Source organism: Nannobrachium achirus (assembly GCF_963921795.1).
Source record: "Nannobrachium achirus genome assembly, chromosome: 8".
NCBI classification, from domain to species: Eukaryota; Metazoa; Chordata; class Actinopteri; order Myctophiformes; family Myctophidae; genus Nannobrachium; species Nannobrachium achirus.
Window position 1 is genome coordinate 69128545 of NC_137817.1, and position 21255 is coordinate 69149799.

Sequence of the window (21255 nt, forward strand, 5' to 3'; positions counted from 1 at the left end):
TTTCCAAGCTGTTTTTAGCCTCTCTCTATCGAGAGGTCTCCCCCTCTGCTGTCTGCTCAGAGTGACTGAGTGTGTGAGGAGGGGGGAAGGGGGAGGGGGGAGCAGGATGCGTTGCAGGCCAGGCTGTGTTCTCGGCTGCAGTGAATGGGCCGGTTAGCGAATCGGCATAGAGGTGGGCGGTATTTTTCCGTACATTCTCCCTACCGGCCGCTCCCAATCATGAAACTAGCTCGGTTACCATGTGACATGGACAGCCAATAGGCAAATAGGTCCCCTGTATGTGGCGCCACAAACTCACCTAAATGTTGAAATCTGTTTCCAGATTTAAAAATCTGGGTATTTTCCTCCTGTATAGAAAGTCGATGGGAGCCCAACTTGATTTGGCCGCTGTGGCGACCCCGAAGGTCGCGGACTTGAGCGCTCTAGCTAAATCATTAGAGCAAGCCCTGGGCTACATCTGTGCAAAATTTGGCGCTGATTAGCACGGAATTACAAACACCCATATTTTTTCTGGTGACACATACTACCCGCCTAATACGTGAGCAGGCCGCGTTTTTTTTTTCAATAACTTTTTTCTTTTATTTGTAATAATTCTTTGGGAAAATGGAAACAAATTAAATACAATAAAGATTTATTAAAAATAAATGAAAAGGTTATTGAAAAAACATGGCCTGCTCACGTATTAGGAGGGTGAGTCACCAGAAAAAATAATGGTTTTTAATGAATCTATCATGGTTAAAATGGAGTTTGAAGTTACAATGGGTGTGTATGGGGAGCGGCCCTGGGCCTGGACGGCCTGATAACGTTTACATCAAATATCTAAATATTATATATATAACAGTGTAAGACAGAGAGTGGTGTAAAGTAACTAAGTACATTTACTTAAGTACTCTATGTAAGTACACGTTTGAGGTATTTGTACTTTACTTGAGTATTTCCAATTTCCAACACTTCGACTTCTACTCCACTACATCTCAGATTCAAATATTGTACTTTTACTCCACTACATTTATTTGAAAAATTAAGTTACTAGTTACTTTGCAGATATAAATTATAATATTATAAAACACACATTAACCCACTTTAGCCCTATTTTATACCTATGGGCTATTTGAAAATAGCAGATCTACAAGCTCACAACGCGTTACATTGCGACGCGTTGTGAGCGTGTAGATCGGCTATTTTCAAACACTTGATACTTTTACTTTTGGTACTTTAAGTACATTTAAATGCCAACACTTTCATACTTTTAATCAAGTACATTTTGAATTCCAGACCTTTACTTAATATGTGAGTACTTGTTCCACCACTGAAGACAGACTGCTCAGATGGAGACTTAACACAACTGTTACTGGCCTATAGAAACAATCTCGCTTTTTATGGGCAGTTAACAAAGAGAGAGAGTCATTTATTGATTTATAATCTATCACACCCTCCTCCCATAGCTGAACGGTGAATCACAAAGTATCCTCTTAGCGTCTGGGCTGAGTTCTTCCCGGTAATAGAGGTGTGTGCGTAGTTAAACGGTTGTGAAAGTGTGCTCTTTATGGTCCAAGAGGCAAACCAGTTACACATTCGCACAAAGAGCAAACATAAGAAACACAAAAAAAAAAACATTTAAAGAACAGACTGCCGAAATTAAATAAAGTTGAAAAGGTTCAAACAATTGAGTACCTGAGATGAATAACAGTCCAAGTATTTTTTTTTTAATATAGATATTTTTTGATTTACTAGACTGTAAGCCACAAACTATAATCTGTTAAATTGTTAATGCACTCCCCCCTCATTTTGTTCAATTGTCTGTTTTAATGTTATCTGCTCCCTTTGTCTGCTGAATATTGCTTGTACAGACTTATACTGTTGTTCCACAAACTGTTGGAGATATACTGTTTTTCCACTTTCCATGAGTAGTATGTCTTATAATTCCTAATATATATGAGTTAAGTAAAAAATCTAATTCAACAAAATGAGGAGGGAGTGCATTAAGAATTGAACAGATTAAACGCTTCTAGTTTGATATGAAAGTAAGCCATTTACCATGAGAGGGAGTGGGTTGTTGGCTGATTTACCACTGAAACAGCCAACAACCTACAACCCTCGAATGGTAAATTGCTTTTCTACCACTTCTACCATATAAGCCTCTAGGTAAAGTTAGTTGTTGTTCGGTATATGACTCCATCAGGGATTCCAATCTCAGGGCGAACACTCTAACCACAAGGCCACTGATATGGCGTGTTTGTGGTGTTAGCTAATTTCCCTATCTAAAATGCTGTCTCTTCTGTGTGTGTGTGTGTGTGTGTGTGTGTGTGTGTGTGTGTGTGTGTGTGTGTGTGTGTGTGTGTGTGTGTGTGTGTGTGTGTGTGTGTGTGTGTGTGTGTGTGTGTGTGTGTGTGTGTGTGTGTGTGTGTGGCTGGGTGGGTGGGTGGTTGCGTGTGCGAGTGTGTGTGAGGGTGGGTGGGTGCTTTTCTAGCTCACTGCCCGCGGACGGATGTTGTTGATGTTAGCCAACACTCTCTTCGCCGCAGGATATCCCTCACGCACACACACAAACACACACACACAACCACACACACACACACACACACACACACACACACACACACACCACAGTACCCCTTTTACAGCGGAACAACAGTAGCGCTGCCTAAAATAGACCGATGGACAGTTAGGCACACACACACACACACACACACACACACACGCGCACACACCCATGCACATGAGGGTGGGTGTGTGCACCTATAGTCCTGTACTCAATAGACACATTAGAATGTACACGCTCATATACACCCGGATGCATAAACACACAAACAGGATGGCACATTTTGATTTGCTATTTTTGGTATATCAGCACGCAACTAAGTCTGCATCAGTCATAACTCCAATCCTGGCCCCTAACCTAGCCTCTAAATCAGGGGTCTTCAATGTTTGTTTGTTTTTTGTTTGTTTTTTTCAATCCAAGGAAAGAGCCAGAGAGGTGAAACAGGGACCCCCACTATGTATTGTATAAAATTGTGTCACAGATTATACCATAGATTTCATTAATACTGTAGCTTCAACCTGTTTGACAGCACTGTCATCTGTATTTTTGGCAATCTAGTCTTTTAAACCCACAATACTTATAACTTGACCATAGGCTCTGCACCTGGTCCTCTCCTGGTCCCTCTACACCAGGGGTCTTCAACGGGGCGTCCGGGACCCCTAGGGGGTCGTCAGAGTTACTACAGGGGGTCCTCAGAATCTTTGTGTGATATAAACTATTTTCTACTTTTTTATATGAAACGCTTGACCACTAGTGTCCATATTCAGAGAACTTAAGCCAAAAATAGCAGATCTACAAGCTCACAAGCTTGTAGATCTGCTCTTTTCAGCGAATGTGTAGACCTGGACCAATCAGTGACGTCTCGATTGGGGCCAGATCAAGTCAAACCATGACTAGTCAGATCTGGCCTAGAATATCACCATAAATCAACATTAATCCTGCCCACGAAAACAGACGTCCTGGATTAATCAGAGAGGGTCCGATCGAGGCTAGATAAATATCATAACTAGTCAGATATGTCCCAGAATATAACCTTACATGCTCATATTTCAACTAACATTACAAACAATTACAATAATCCTAAAGTCCATATGACGTCCTCGTAATGACGTCATGATCATCCCCATATGGGCCTAGTTCTGAACGTCACTGGAGTCACCGGAGGAACGTTATCATAATTTTGTCATGACGTCATTTGGCTTGCAGGGTAGGGTTAAGGTGGCTAATGTTAAAAAAGGTTAGGGTCCAATCACACAAAGATTTAGCGGACCCCCTGTAGTAACTATGCAGATGCCCTAGGGGCCCCGGACCCCCGGTTGAAGACTCCTGCTCTACATTTCTAACCCTAATCCTAACCCCTAACCTAACCTCTAAACGTCTAAACCAGGGGTCTTCAACAGGGGGTCCGGGACCCCTAGTGGGTCCTCAGAGTTACTATAGGGGGTCCTCCAAATATTTGTGTGATAGAAACTTTTTTTTCTCCTTTTTTATATTAACCACTTGAACCCTAGTGTCCATATTCTGAGAACTTTAGCCAACAATAGCAGATCTACAAGCTCACAACGCTCTGCGAGGCGTTGTGAGCTTGTAGATCGGCTATTTTCGGCAAAGAGTTTGGTGTAGAGGTGGAAAAAGAGCAGACTAAGTACAGAGTGAAAGGACAAGTTTATTAAGTATTGACGGTTCAAGTGGTTAAATATCATGGAACGATGATGGAATCTATGAGAAGGTTGTGGGGGTCCCTGCTTCATCTCTCTCTCTCAGCTAAGGGGTCCTTGGCCTGAAAACATTGAAGACTCCTGGTCTAAACCCAACCTCAATCAGAATCTTTTCCCAATGTTGAACTCCCTCAAATAACCATAAAATCAACCATCTATCTTGTGAGGGACCGGGGCACTATATTTCTTCACTTCTATTTCTCAATTCTACGTTGTTTGTGTGGTCCTGCGCGCATGCAGGAAGTGATTCAGTGCACCCATAAGTACTCCGGCTGGAGGAAACATTGAAAACATGTTTTCTTCAAGAGCCTGTCATAGAAACACTAACAATAGACGCCTCAGAACCACTGGTGGGCCTTGAGCAGAAATGGATGGAGTAAATGTACATAGTTACTTTCCATCAATGGAAATGGATTGCAATTGGGCTCCCACATAGGTATAGGCCTAGTTTACTCTGTCAGTTCCAGTGATCCAAGGTGCTTGATTGATCATTAAAATAAACATACATCTGACCACTTAAAGCTGAAACTTAAATGCTGACATTTTACCATTGAGCTACTGTAGAGTTCCTGCTTGCTGAGGAGATATAAATTGAATCTTGACCATCAGGTCAGGATTCATGTCAGATCCTTTGTCTATAGCTGAGACCTGACCTTTGACATCTAAATCTAATCTAAATAGAAGAGCGGGGAGACAAAATACAACCACCCCAATTGTATACATACAGATATTATAAGTTATAATGTATTAACATACTCTACCATACAGATTGTATAAATCAGGGGTCTTCAACAGGGGGTCCGGGACCCCTAGGGGGTCCTCAGAGTTACTACAGGGGGTCCTCCAAATCTTTGTGTGATTTTTTTACAATAACCACTTGAATCCTAAAGTATAGCGTCTATATTCTGATAAAAATAGCAGATCTAAAAACTCACAACACCTCGCAGCTCACAGCGCCTGGCGTTGTGAGCTTTTAGATCGTCTATTTTCGACATTTGGTATAGAGGGGAAAAAGAGAAGAAAAAGTACAGAGTGAAATATCAAGTCATGTATTGACGGTTCAAGTGATTAAATACGTATCTCAAAACACAAATTGACATGAATCCAAAATACACTGATGATTGTGCTGTCAAACAATGAAACTAAATTATATGGAATCGAACAGGTTGTGGGGGTCCCTGCTTCATCTCTCTCTCAACTAAGGGGTCCTTGGCCTGAAAACGTTGAAGACCCCTGCTATAAATTATATTGGATTAACATAAGTGTCAGACAGTCGTGGTGATGTGGGCAAACTGTGTGACATCCTGGTTCCGGCTTGCTTGCTGGGTGTGTGTGTGTGTGTGTGTGTGTGTGTGTGTGTGTGTGTGTGTGTGTGTGTGTGTGTGTGTGTGTGTGTGCGTGTGCGTGTGCGTGTGCGTGTGCGTGTGTGTGTGTGCGTGCGTGCGTGCGTGTGTTTGTGCGGCCTGCGTGTGTGCGTGCGTGCGTCGGTGTGTTAATGTTTTATGATGGGATGTGGGCCCTTTACTCCTTCAACCATTAACTCCACGTAGACGCTTTATGGCGCTGAGAACATGCCAGTATCAGTTGTTTTATAACGGCGGGACCATCGCTACACGGTAGCGCCCTGATTTACAGGAACATATTGTCACTGTCGGGCAGAAACCTCGTATCTGCAAGTTTCAAATTTGTACATTTTTTCGCAAAGTAAAGCATTGCTTCATCACACAAGGCACATCGCACAAAAATAGTGAAAAACAAGCACACAACGCCTCATGGTGCGAGGCGTTGTGTGCTTGTAGATCGGCTGTTTTCAGTAGTTTAAATCATTTTTGAAATGATAAATACAAAACAAACGGTTCTGGACATACAAGGTTTCCACCCGACAACGACGATACGGATTGTTTTTGACCTGCATGCTGGGGTCATTTCCCATGGGACATTTTACATTGTGTACAATGTAAGATATTCAATTTAAAGATGGGGTGCCAATGTGCCATATATATTTTTTCTCCCCCAAAACATGATGATCAGGTGAAAAAAATATGTTTTTATGTGGCCACACCCACCAGTTCATTCAGTGTGCCTGGTTTTCAGGTGGATTTTTGATTGGGCCTTTTGACTCACTCAGAGAGGCTTTCAGCTTTTAGGAAGAAACCACAAATACTCAGGGAATGCAAATGTGCACATTATAACCCCACCCTGTGGCAGGGACGGCTGCGGGGGGGCTGGAGGGGCCTTTAGCCTGGTGAAGGCTTAGCCCCCCTAAATTGTGATGAAAAATATTTAAGGAATAAATAAATAAAATAGATATGAATATGTGATGAATATGTGAAAGACAATTAACTCACTTCTATGTAAACCATAATATAAAATCGTACTTTTGATGCTGGATATATGGATTGCAACTCTAAACACTGGTTTGCTGTGGCCATTGGCACCATGTTGCATTATAAACATTTTTGATGAGGAAGCAAATACCATTACAGTGCTTCTGCTATCAACAGTGACTGGCATCTGTTGCTTGGTTACAGGATAATGCAAACAATGTGCATACATTGGCAGAGATATTATCAGGAGATACTGATACTCCTTAGAATGCCTCCCTCAGCCTATCCAAACATAATGAGAGACTAACTATTGTACCATATATACTAGGGGTGTAACGATATAGTAACTGAATTTAAAAATCGATTTTAGTTTGCAATGGTCTACTTAGTAGGCCATTGCAAACTAAAATCGATTTTTCAAACTTAGATTTTTTTGTAAACGATATAGTAGACTCTACTATATCGTTTACAAAAGCAAAATATCATACCGTTTTGGCTTTGTATCGTATCGTATTAAAATGCGGTAATCAGTATCGAATCGTTTTGCAATGCAAATAATTGATTGTATGGAAACTAAGTATTTGTGCCTTATTTGGCAATTTTAAGAGAGAAAATTAAAAAGAGGGTCTAATTACCTTTCCATTCCATATAGATACTCTTGGTCTATCGATAAATGTGTATAATCTCTGTGTTCATGTCAAGGTGTGGGTTTGTGTTGAAATATAATGTATTCATGTATTTCTATGTATAGATAATTTTAATTTTACACGTTTTACACAGTTTTCATTTCTTTGCTAAATAGTTACTATATTGATTTTAAATCATTGAATCGAATCGCATAGTATCGCCATGAATGAACCAATATTGTGCGTATCGTATCGCTGTTAAAATGTATCGTTACACCCCTAATAGATAAGTAATGTAGTCTTGTCTAGTGTCATGCCAACGGTTAAGAAACAGTTCAAAGTTAAGATGACAGGAGACTGTAAATGTTATCAGATCCGTCCCAAACAATACAATAACCATCCACCACACATCAATCAATATGTAACCACACAAGTCATTATCATGTTCCATTAGTTATAGCATGGGAATTGGGAACGCATCTTAGGTTGGATTCATACTGTGTTGTACACATCTCTCCAGCGCTTTATTAAACAGAAAATACATTTTCAGGTCGGGATAACAATTTTATCCAATCAGAATAGTTCCAACACAATTGGAACTGGAACACTATAAAAATCTGAAATGTTGTCAGTGTCACCTGATATGATATCTATTAGTAAGACGCTTCAGGGCGACATGTGACCTCGCCCTAAAGGGCGGGGTTGCGCCAATTCTTGGCCATCTGGCCAGTGATGCATATCGGACCAGTTACCCATAATTATATGGAGATCCATGTGCTGTATATAGTAGATCCCTTTTATGCCCATACATGGAGATCCCTGTCTGAAGCAGCCGCACAGATATGGGAAGTCTTCCTCCATATATGGGCATTCCCATATGAAGTCCTCAGAGTAAAGCTGGGCATAAAAGGGATTCTGTTGAGTGGTTCAAATGACATCACAACATACAATATATTTTATGCCCATACATGGAGATCCCTATTTGACCAACCACACAGATTATGGGCCATGTCTTGGCCATCTGGCCAGTGATATATATCGATGACATCAGGGATCTTCATATATGGGCATCTGGGGAATACCCGTATATGGACTTTTACATAGGTGATGTCACCTATGGTATGACCTGTGATGTCACCAACCAACCCATAGACTGTTAAAAATGTGTACACACATGGCTTCATGGAGACAAGCTGTGACATTTCTCATGGTAAACTGCGACCTTTGGTCGCAACCATCAGAATATATGACTTTTAACCAAAAAGTTTTAGTTTTAACCAAAAGAATCTACCAAACCTTTAAGTAAGTAAATAGCCTTGTGGCCCATCGGGCAGGAGTCTATCTCCTGTAGACAGAAGATGTACATGTACAACCCCCTGGACATGATGGACATTTCCCCCCTTAGGCCTGGACAAGATGGACAATATTTTATTGTCTTTGGTTTGACCCAGGATTGAACCCCGACCTCCCAATCTCAAGGCGGACACTCTACAACCGCAAGGCCAAAAAAAAACAGCTTGGCGTACAGACATTGTGCTCGTTTGCCCGCGGTTGAGAGTCCTTGTCCTTTTGTTGGTGTAGCTTAGCACCGCCTCTTTCCTGACTGTTCCATATTTGACAGTTCCTATCTTCTGACAAAACATGTTCAAACCACTTGGCTTACAGACCTGGGGTTCGCCTCGTTGCATTGCGGATACGAAACCTTGTTCTATATGTGTAACTGTCACAACCTGATGTTTGCTCCAGTTCTTATCAGTGGCGTCAGTTCAGAAAAAAGCTAAGGTATGGCAACATGACTGGTGTCACACCAGTCATGTTGCCATATCTTAGCAACAGGCATGATACATTTATATTTAAGTACATTTAATTCTTCCCCCCGTTTCTACGGTTTCTTGGGCTGGATATGGCAGCCTGGAACGGTTGTTCAAGTGCAGCTAAACTTGCCATGTTAGTAAACGTGCCACAATTAACAATAATGAATTGCACCTGTGCAGCTGACCTGCGGAACCTGGGAATATACCATTTTGTCAAGATGAGGAGTATACAATTGTGGAGAATATAATTATAATACCTTGTTTTGTTACATTTTGCATTTTGCATTTGTAGTTATATTACTGTAATTTAACAACATAACTAGCACAGAGAGAGAAAGACATTCATGGATTTATATTTAAAAGTAACTTTTATTTCCCCCCCTGGACCCAGGGTATGGCAGCTGCATACCCCTGCCATACCCAATTGACGCCCCTGGTTCTTATCTTTTGATATTGTGTGGATTGCCTCATTGGTCAAGGAACAAAGTACATTTACTCAAGCAGCTTGTAGATCTGCTATTACAATACCTGAAATATAAAATGGGCTGTTGAAGTGGTTAGTGTGTTTTGTATTAATAATCAACATCTACGTTTGTGGTGGAGTAAAAGTATGATATTTTCCTCTGAGATGTAGTGGGGCAGACGTAAAAGTATTGCAAATTGTAAACCCTGAAGAAAGTAAAAAAAATACCTTCAAATTGTACTCCAACCCTGGATGCTGAGTGCCAAGCAGGGAGGCACTGGGTCTTAGGTATCAGGGATTGAACCCCAACCTCCCATTCACAGGGTGGAGATGCGACGTTCGCAAACAATTCAAATCTTTTGAACTGATTTTTTAAGTGAACGATGGGATCCGGTTCGTGGAGTAATGAGCCGTTCATTTGGAGGGGAGGGAGGTTTAACCTATGGGTTTAACACAAAAGCTCCTCCTTGCTACTTCACTGAGCACTGACTTAAGGGGAGACATGGCAGGTGAAAACATTTACAAATTCAAAATTTAAAAAATTGAGATGTTTTACTATTTTGTTTCCTAAACATGTCTTCTTTCAAACTACTGCAAAATAAACTTTTAAAATACACATATAGATGTTAATTTCATACGTGACGGTGCCAAGTAATTTTTTTTGTTTCCATAAAAAAAAATTATAAAAAAGAAATATATATATAGACAATAAAAAATAAATAAAAGATGAATCAAAGAAACATGCCCCCTCACGTATTAGGAAGGCAGTATGAGTCACCAGAACCGAGAACAGGTGTTTTTGATTAATCCAACATGATTAAAATGGAGTTTGAAGTTACAATTGGTTTGTATAGGATGGGGGTGTGTCTGATCTTTAAGGCCGTTTTCTCAAAATGTGATTTTACAAAAATCTCCACTTCAGTTGCACCCACATACACCAAACCTTCCAGTTTTATTCTTATCTATTAAGGGATTCGTAGTGTTGTAGTCGAGTCCACCTAAAGCGAGTCCAAGTCAAGTCCAAGTCATATGGGGTTCGAGTCCGAGTCGAGTCCGAGTCAAGAGCCCCTGGGAGGGGGCCGAGTCCGAGTCGAGTCCGAGACCAATGGGAGGCGAGTCCGAGTCGAGTCCGAGACCAATGGTAGGCGACACCGAGCCGAGTCCAGTTTTCTTTTTTTTTCCTTTTTTTTTTATAGGTAGGCTGCAGAAAACAATATATATATTTTTTTTCGGGGACACACACACACACACACACACACACACACACACACACACACACACACACACACACACACACACACACACACACACACACACACACACACACACACACACACACACACACACAAACAAACAATGCAAGAACCCCCCGTTCATGTGCATGCACCTGTCTGGTGTTTCCTACCAATACCTTTCAAATTAATGGCTTGTCTTCAAATTAAATCAATAGGTCTCCCCAAATTACCTTTGGTTGCTGTCAATGCTGTGGTTTAGGTTTGAGGGAGTTTTTTGGAGAGGTAGTTTTTTCCCATACCAATTTTCTGTCTAAGAACTAGACATTTGAGTTGCTACAATTACATTTTCTCCCAGGCAGAGAACAAGTACTTTAGTGTACAAATAAGACTTGGCATATACTACAGTACAATATCCCAAATCACAGACGATAATTAGGCCTATCCAGTCTAATATCATGATATGGATATAATATTGATGCCCATGCACCAAAAGGCCAAGTGATAACAAAAATAATATTATTTAAAAATAATTATGTCTACTACTGTAATCTATAACATTTTTAAACATTGCTGTTATAGTTGCATTGAAATAGAGCATGCATGATTTTAGCAAAACATTTTTCAAACAAACTCTTATCTTAATATTTTATTTTGACTAAAAGCTAAAATAAATAAATAAGGTTTTCCCATTCAAACACATAGCAGTATGTGCCTGTCTGCATTTCATTGTTTAAGGTGAGAAATGTAGGCTACCCTATGTCATTAGTCTGATGCCTTTCAAGTACAAGGCAAAACAATACCCCATGTCACTGCTTCAAGTTGTTTTGATTCGTTTTAACCTCTCTACAGGGACTTACAATGTTACACTTCGCTCTGTTGATCAGTGCACTTTAAAACTTTCGGATGAGGCTTGCTTAACGAGTAATAGACTACACCTCGAAATACAAAAAGACGTAAATTCTTAATCCAGCTGTGCGGGTGGATTAAACTACACAACACATGATCACAAAGGCTTGTGTTTGGAAGCTGTTAGGACTTATTTATTTGGGGACACAAGGATATCCTGCAGGTAAGAGGAAAGTGGACTGTTGTGCTGTTGTCTGTTTGGCGAAAAAAATAACTTCTGGGAAGATTAGATGCTTGCTGCTGTGCAGAGCGGGGCTCTGTGTGTGTGTGCCGTGTGTGCGTGTGTGCTACTACTGTGTGCCTATCAGATGCGCGTCAGAATGCTCTGTTACTTAACAAGGCAGCTCTCTTAATGTTAACGTGAATGTGCTCCTCATATGGATATAACATTTATTCCATTGCATTGTAGTGACTTGACTCGAGTGGACTCGGTGGGGGGCGAGTCCAAGTCAAATTAGACCGAGACCGAGACGAGTCCAAGTCAAATTAAGGGCGAGACCGAGACGAGACCGAGTCAGTGAAAATTTGGACTCGAGTCCTGACTCGAGACGAGTCATTGACTCGAGTACTACAACACTAAGGGATTGTTGATAAATCATCCATAGCCTGATTTACATCACATTTTCTGAAAAGTATGCAAATTGGGCATTATTAGCGCATATAATGCCTAATTTGCATGTCTAAACATGTAATTTTAGAAAACTTGATGTAAGTAATCAACTGTAAAAGTTTCATTGTGGTAGCTATTAATAATTTTTGTACCCTATTCACCTGTAGTGTCTCGCCTTAATACAGTGAGTGAGTGAGTGAGTGAGTGAGAGAGAGAGAGAGAGAGAGAGAACAAGGGGAGGAGCGAGTTCATTCATTGTTGCCTGCTTGGTTTTTTTAGGTGTTGAATGAATAACATAAGTCAAGGTAGCTTAATTTACACACATATGTTTTATAAAAAGCTAGGGTAAATTAAAAATTGTGAGCTCAACTGTCAGCAGAGGAATGTGGTGCCAGCTTGTGTATTCATGTTCAACGAATGCTTATTAAATATATGTAAATATACAATGAGCCAAAATAAGCCAGTCTTTTGAACAGCTCTTTTAAGTGAGCCATACATTGCATCTCTAGGGTGGACACTCTAACCACAAGGCCACTTAGCTGGTTAGTTTCTACACCATTGGTTCTCAATGTGGGGTCCGGGGACAATCATTCGATTGATTTGCATAGCAAGTTTCCTCATCTCTTTCCCCCTCTCTCTCCATCCTCTCCCCCTCAGCCTCCCCCCTCCCCCCCTTCCCATCATGCCCATCTTCAAGAACCTCCCGGCGCGCCTGAAGGGTGGCGGCGGCGTCCCCTCGTCCCTGGAGAGCGCCCTGATCCTGCGCAGGATGAGCCTCAACTTCACCCCGTCCCACCGCAGCCCCCACCCCCACCAGAACCCCTTCAACCACCAGCACGCCCCCGACGACGACGGCCTCAGCATGGGCAGCGGCAGCCACCACTGGTCCCCTGGGGGCTCCCTGCTGGACGGAGGGGCCCCGCCCGACAGGAACCCCTTCGAGGACGAGGAGGACGAGAACGAGGCCAACGAGGGGAAGAGAGGAGGTGTGTATACAGTATCGTCGTTGTCGGGTGGAAACCTTGTACGTCCAAAAGTGATCGTTTTGTTGCGACCATCAGGTCGCAGTTACTATCAAAACCTCGACCAGCTGTCAGTCAGACCGTCCGTCACTGTCACACGTCACACGTCACACTTTTGCCCTGCTCATATCTCCGCAACCGTTGCCCCGATCCATGCCAAATTTTGCACACACACTCCTTGCCTGCCAAACCACAACCTCCACCCATCAATTCTCACATGATCCTCTTCTAGCGCCACCATGATTCTTGCAAAACACATTTATGGACACTTCTCCTAAAAATGTTGCCCTAAAATCACACAAATCGGTACACAGTATGTCTTCACTCATGTCATCAACATGGATCTGTCCCATTTAGCGCCACCTTCAGGCCGATTTTTTTAAAACACGTTTTTGGACACTGCTCCTACAGATTTTGCCCTAAAAACACGCAAATCGCTACACAGTATGTCTACACTCATCTCATCAACATGGATCTGTCCCATATAGCGCCACCATCAGGCTGATTTTGCCCTAAAATCACGCTGCGACCTGACGGTCGCTTATCTCCCGATTAGGGAGTCTTACTGGTATTTATCATTAAAAAAAATTAACTAAAGTAGTGAGCCGATCTACAAGCACCGCAAGGTTTTGTGTGCTTGTAGATCTGCTGTTTTTTTTTTTTTGTGCGACGGCCTGATGCGACGGTATGATGAAGCAGGGCTTTACTTTGCGAAAAAATGTATCAGAGACCCTCCAGAAGCAAATATTTGAGTTACAAATGTTCGCTTTAAAAATATATATATATTCAAAGATAAAAAAAAATGCTGCACTGTCACACACACACACACACACACACACACACACACACACACACACACACACACACACACACACACACACACACACACACACACACACTACACAGTCCGAAAATAGCCAACAGCGTTAGAGTCCATTGCTCCGGTTGTCCCCGCGGTAAACAGTCCAGAGCACGGCTGGAGAAAGTTAACCATGGATAAAAGCTCAGACAGCTTGTTTGTAAAATACTTACATTTTTACCGGTAAATACAACATGGAGTTGCTGAATCTTTACACTTTTTACACAATGGCTGGTTTTAAAATTTGTTTCCCGAAATGCAAACAGCAACAAGTGCGGGCAGCTTCTCTCAGAGACTAGTTTCAGAACATAATGATATGCACGCTCAACTCCGCCCCCTCCCCCCACAAATGCAGATAACCACGCCTACATTTTAGGTTTCTTTTCATATTGTGAATTCTGATAAAACCAATAAAGAGGCGGGGGGTTCATATACCTTTAATGCAGGGGTCTTCAACGTTTTCAGGCTAAGGACCCCTTCGTTGAGAAAGCGATGAAGCAGGAACCCCCACAACCTGTTCATAGATCCCAATTCCTTATAGTTTCATTGTTTGACAGCAAAATCATCAATCAATCATCATTGTATTTTGGATTCATGTCAATTTGTTTTCTCAGATACATATTTAACCACTTGAACCGTCAATACTTAACTTGACATTTCACTCTGTACTTAGTCTGCTCTTTTTCCCCTCTACACCAAACACCTTAGCTGAAAATAGCCGATCTACAAGCTCACTGTGAGCTTGTAGATAGGCTATTTTTGGCTAAAGTTCTCAGAATATGGACGCTAGATTTCAAGTGGTTAACATAAAAAAGGAGAAAAAACGTTTCTATCACACAAAGATTTGAAGGATCCCCTGTAGAAACTCTGAGGACCCCCTAGGGGTCCCGGACCCCCAGGAGTCGTTCAGACCAAAACACATGTAGGGTTAAATCTGCCTTTTATCATACCCCTTCATACCTGCTTTAGTCAATTTTTTTCATAGCTTCCCCTGTTGCTAGATTTCGGCTGCCCCTGTTGCTAGATTTTGTGGGCCCTCTCATAACTAACAGAGTAGATAGTCTTTATTCTAGTGCGGTTATTTCTTTAGCTTCAAAGTTAGTATTTTCTTATTGGATTGTGTTTACACAACGTCCTGAGACCAACCAAACCGCTGTTTTGACCTCACAGGCACCCTTACTTGTCAAACAGACGAGAAGATCCTCTGCTCCTCCCCTCCCTTTCTAGGCTCTCCTCTCCCTGAGAGAGTGTTTTCTGCTGGTGATTCAGTCAGAGTGTATCAAAGGGTGCGTTCGTAAATGCGCACCGGGTGTGCTCGTTTTATGGTTAGATGTCACAATTATTGTCCACGACATTGCAAGCGGCGCGAAGGCCAGTGGACCTTGCCAGGGCCGCGCGGCCGGAGCGCCACGCGAGTTACGAAGCCGTGGTGAATGCAATCGTTATATTTATGCCCAGGCCGTAAGGCCTGGGCAAGCCCACGATAAATGCCCGCGCAGTCCGGTGCGCATTTCCGGACGCACCCTTTGATACACTCGGACTGAAACACCAGAGGAAAACACCATCCCCTCCTCTCCCTGCTCTGGTGCAGAGCAGAAGCCGTTTGACAAGTAAGGGTGCCTGTGAGGTCAAAACAGCGGTTTGGTTGGTATGATAAAAGGCAGATTTAACCCTATATGTGTTTTGGTCTGAACGACTCCTTTATTGGGTACATTTCATCCCACCTACAGGAGGTGGAGGAGGCGGAGGCAGCTCAGGAAAAGGCTCCTTTAAGTTCAGCTCTCCGCTGAAGAGCCTGGGCAAGCTGGGCAAGAACCTGAGGATGTCGGCGAGGAGCGGCGGCAAGTCCGGGGGTGGCGCCACCCCCTCACCACAGGGCTCCCTGCAGGGGACCCCCTCACCCGCCGAGAAGAAGAAGAGAGGGAGGAGGAGCTCTGAGGGCAGCCTGTTGAGGTGAGGACCAAAACAATAGAATAATTTCCATAAAAAGACATTTTATCTAATAAAAGTTTAAGAAGTAGTGACAATAGCCGATCTACAAGCTACACTTGTAGCGACGCGTTGTGAGCTTGTAGATCTGCTATTTTCAGAAGTGTCATAACGGGAAAAAATTGTCTTTTGGGTCACATGCTAAAAAGTTTGGGAAACAATGGATCTCAACCAGGGGCGTCAATTGGGTATGGCAGGGGTATGCAGCTGCCATACCCTGGGTCCAGGGGGGAAAATAAAAGTTGCTTTTAAATATAAATCCATGAATGTCTCTTTGTCTATCTGTGCTGGTTATTATGTTCTTAGATTACAGTAAAATAACTACAAATGCTAAATTTAACAAAATGGTCACTTTAACAAGGTATTATAATTATATTCTCCACACTTTTATTCTCCCCATCTTGACAAAATGGTATATTCCCAGGTTCTACAGGTCAGCTGCACAGGTGCAATGCATTATTGTTAATTGTGGCACGTTTACTAACATGCCAAGTTTAGCTGCACTTGAACAACCGTTCCAGCCTGCCATATCCAGCCCAAGAAACCGTAGAAACGGGGGGAAAAACTAAATTGTACTTCTTAAAATAAATGTATCATGCCTGTTGCTAAGGTATGGCAACATGACTGGTGCCTTGCAGACGTGCAAGACACCAGTCATGTTGCCATACCTTAGCTTTTTCTGAACTGATGCCACTGGGTGAGGACAAGCCCCCCAGTCAGATCACTTCCAGGGAAAGGTTTGCTGCACTCAAGAAAAAAAAAGTTTAAGAAGTAGTGACAATAGCCGATCTACAAACTTACAACGCAACATGTAGCGATGCGTTGTGAGCTTTTAGATCTCCTATTTTCACAAGTTTGGTAACGGGGAAAAATTGTCTTTTGGGTCACATGGTAAAAAGTTTGGGAAACAATGGTTCTCAACCTGTGGAACAAAGCCCTGTGGAGAGTAATGACAATTTAAGGATTTTTAAGAACTCTTCTTTTTTTCTTGGCAGGTTTGCAGAGAAATGTTTCGACTAAATGTACTACTTAGTTATGCTCCACCACTGAATATGTTTTCATGTTAGCACATTTCGTTAAAAAGAAAAAGCCAATTTCATCTCAAAAAGCCAATAATCCACAAGTCGTGCCTAAACAACACAGCGCGGCTTATTGCTTTAATTTACTACTATGGTTATCAATCATTTTTTTATTTTATTTCAAGGACTGTTTAGTGGAGTAAAAAGTGCAATATTTAATATATTATAAATGGACAAGTAAAGTAAAAGTACCTCAAAATTGTATTTAAACCCTTGCATGCCTATAATTCTAGGGGGTAACATAAAACAAAACAAATAGCCTATGATTTGGTGAGTCCATCAGAGCCAATTCGCTAAGTCTTGATGGACATTTGTTTGTTTTCGTCGCATTCCTAAGCCGATAATTTCACGACCGGGTCATCGTTCAATAGGAGACTCCAGGGTCGGACTGGGACATAAATGCGGCCTTGGCATCTTGGCCCAGACCGGCCCACCACAACCGGTGCGAACCGAACATAGAAGGGAGTTATCTAGCTTTTTATATCTGTGCTCACAAATGTCCCTCGCTTGAACCAGTACTTTAGAGCATAGAAATGCATATTCTAGATCCAGTCCATTTCGCCTCCATTGTTGTTTATGTGTGGTTGAGATTTGAGAGCAGCGTTACGGGAGCTGTTTCTACTGTACAGACCCGTGCCACCCCTCATCTACTTGCTCAGACAAGGTAAAGAAAGAACGAACGCCCGCTCGAACTTGGCGGCGCGAACATTGAAGAATGGGGCGAGCATGAACGTACATAGTGGTAAAAGAGTTAATGGGGTGTATAATTGATAGAAAATAAGTCATTCTTTTGGGTGAACCACTCCTTTTAAGTACAGTACCCTACCTGAGTACCAAAGTACAAAAGCCCTTTTTTGCCGCTGACGGTGTAGCCTATCCCGTTTTTTTTCCCTTCCTTTGGCCAGGTTCGCGGGGAAGTGCCGCGACTCGCTGAGCGCCCGCAAGGAGTCCCTGACCAACGGCGAGCTGAACTGCAGCGAGAGCGAGGGAGGAGACTCCACCAGCCGCCGCCTGTCCTTCATGAAGATGGTGGGGCTGGGCAAGCTGAAGAGAGAGTCCATGCAGGACCGCACCTCCATCTCCCAGGTAGGGAAGGGACCATATGAAAATGTCAGGTCACCATTATTGGAGTCTCACGTAGCCAGGGGTGTCGCAACAAATTCTGGGCCCTTTGTACTTTAACTCATTGTTTCTCAACCACTGTGCCTGGGGACCTTTGGTGTGCCCCTGAGAAGGGTCAAGTGTGCCCCTTGAAACTATTGTATTTATCATTTTAAAAATGATTTAAACTAGTGAAAACAGCCGATCTAAAAGCACACAAGCACACAAGCGAGGCGTTTGTGCTTCTAGATGGACCATTTCCACATGAATTTAAATCTCCAAGATACGATTATTGTGAGTGTTGTTTTATCACGACCAACCATACTAAGGATTATGGTCCCGTCCCGTCCCGTCTCCCAGGGCCCCGAGGAGGAGAGCGTCCAGGAGGAGGTGGTGGAGGAGGTCAAGCCCAGGGAGCCGCTGTCAGGTAGAGTGGGGAGATGCCTGTCAACCCCTCCTGTCCGTCTGTCTGTCTGTCTGTCTGTCTGTCTGTCTGTCACTCTACCACCTCTTCAATGTTTTTTATCACCCAGGGCCGGATCTAGCCTTTAGCACTAGGTGGGACAGGAAGAAATGATAGGGGAGTCACCTCCCCTATCATCATTTTCGGCCCTGTTATCACCCCTTCAAGGTTTAGACTCCTCTGCTTTGTGTCGGGTCGGGGTTTATCAGTTGTTTGTACTGTACCTCGCGTAGCGCAGGCAGACTCTTTCTCTCTTTTCCCAGTGTTTCCCCCAGGCTGGCGTGGTTTTGAGGTTAGGCTTAGGCATTTTTCTGTTTGGTTAGGGTTAAGGCTAGGTTTAGGCGTTGTTTTTCTGAAGTTAAAGGTTATAGGTTTTAGGCGCCACCTGGCCGACACACCAAAGAAAGAGGGAGTCCCGTAGCAGAGTGAGTGAGTTACTTACTACTGTGGTGTTGCTGACGCAATTGAGACACAATTAGACGTGGAAACTGAAAGTGGAAACACCTGCTGATGAATTAACCATGTTTCTTCTCCCCACAGCGGTCCTCTAATTTAGTGGTTCTCAACCTGTGGGTCGGGACCTCCAGGGGGTCCCCAAATTATTTTGGGGGGTCCCCAGATGATTAACTTAATGTGCAACATTGTTTTCTCACTCAACAGTAAACAAACCAACATACAGTTTTAAGTGTATGGAGGGTATCTGTACCTTTCTAAAGTGACAATTCAAGGACTTCTTAATACCTCTAAAATGACAAATTAAATATTGGCCAAATTGTCAAATATTAGAGGCAGAAATTGTGAAAATAGCCAATCTACATGCTCACAACGCCTCGCGTTGTGAGCATGTAGATCTGCTATTTTCACAATAGAACCGTGTTAAACAAAATGTAATGCCTCAACTCTTCCAGCTACAAAGTAGTGCTCGTCAGGGTGGGGGGGTCCCCAGTTAAAATATGATTATTTAGGGGGTCGCCACCTGAAAAGGTTGAGAACCATTGTGAATTGAGTGAGAGTTCACAGAAATGAATAATAATAATAAACAGCTTAAATCTGGGAAAAGGTGAGAAATTGGCTTCCTCACTGCCTGCTATGCCAATGGTAAAGGTTGCATTTATATAGCGATTTTATCCATGGCACTTTACATAGATATTGCATAACATTCACACACCGGAGGAAACAAAGGCACCAAAGCTAGGTGTTCAGAGTCTTGCTCAAGGACTCTTCGGCATTAACTCAGGGGGAGCTGGGATTCGAACTGGGAACCCTTCGGGAACCCCTTGTGTTCTAATGATGGTTTCTCTACCCCTGAGCTATGCTGCCCCAATGGTGAATGTATGTGTGCAATTTCCAATCATTCAGTCTATAGTACCAGTACCGTAGTATTAATATTCAATAGAATAAACAACTGACTGGTTCGTTTTGTTTTTGTCTGGTGTGAAAATAAGTAGGTCGCTAGGAGTGGCTTGTTGTCCGCATCAGCAGAGCAAGCTGGTCGTCTGTTTTCTTAACGAGGTGCTAAGACCCCTGGGAGATGGACTGGCTGAGGTGGGCCGCCGCACACACCTGTAGCGTCAGCTCCCAAGTCTTTTCCGCTACAAAGTGTAACACAGCTCATTCCAGAACCTGACAATTCCCAGAATTTGTTTAACCAGAAGGTGTTGTTTTCAGAGTGCAAGTTCAGATTTGGTCAATGGTATAAAGTAAATAAATACTTGTATTCAAGTACTGTACTTAAGTACAATTTTGAGGTATTGTTGCTTAAATGGGAGTATTACATTGTCTATACTTTGAATTCTACTCCACTACATCTCAGAAGCAAACATTATACCTTTCTCCTCTACAATTATTGGAAAACTGTAGTTGCTAGTTACTTTGTAGATTTTGATTCTTATTACAAAACATAATGTACAATTTGAAAATAGCTATGCGTGCGCGCGCACGCACACACACACACACACACACACACACACACACACACACACACACACACACACACACACACACACACACACACACGCAAACACACACACGCACATGCACAAGCACACAACTGGTTTATGCGGGTTTGTTTAACCCCAAATACCGCAGAACCAAAAACCAAAAACAGCTTAAAAGTGAAGCAGTCTTGTTCTTGTCACACACACGCGCGCGGCCGCGCACACACACACACACACACACACACACACACACACACACACACACACACACACACAGTGATAAGGGCGTGTTATGTTTGTGGATGCTAAACAGACATATCGGCGCAGGTAGGGCTAGATCATCTTACGCTTTTCTGTGTGTGTGTGTGTGTGTGTGTGTGTGTGTGTGTGTGTGTGTGTGTGTGTGTGTGTGTGTGTGTGTGTGTGTGTGGGTGTGTGGGGCTCAGGTTGATGGGGGTAGCAACAGCTCTTTCTGTGAGTGTGATTATACACAACAGCCAGCATCAGGGAAGTGCAGAGAATATTAGAGAGGCAGGGGCTGACATTTCTAAAAGGGCCTTTTGG

General features: G+C 42.8%; 1 protein-coding gene across 1 annotated transcript in view; it reads left to right on the forward strand.

The window, feature by feature from the left end:
- The window catches only part of LOC308290399 (exocyst complex component 3-like protein 2), a 158449-nt gene that overhangs the window by 78927 nt on the left and 58267 nt on the right, over positions 1 to 21255 (forward strand). The window contains exons 2-5 of the mRNA XM_080732214.1: positions 12899 to 13227; positions 15862 to 16075; positions 18096 to 18276; positions 18652 to 18718. Of these exons, the coding sequence (XP_080588340.1) occupies positions 12924 to 13227; positions 15862 to 16075; positions 18096 to 18276; positions 18652 to 18718 (766 nt within the window). The 5' untranslated portion in view covers positions 12899 to 12923. The remainder of the gene's footprint in view (positions 1 to 12898; positions 13228 to 15861; positions 16076 to 18095; positions 18277 to 18651; positions 18719 to 21255) is intronic.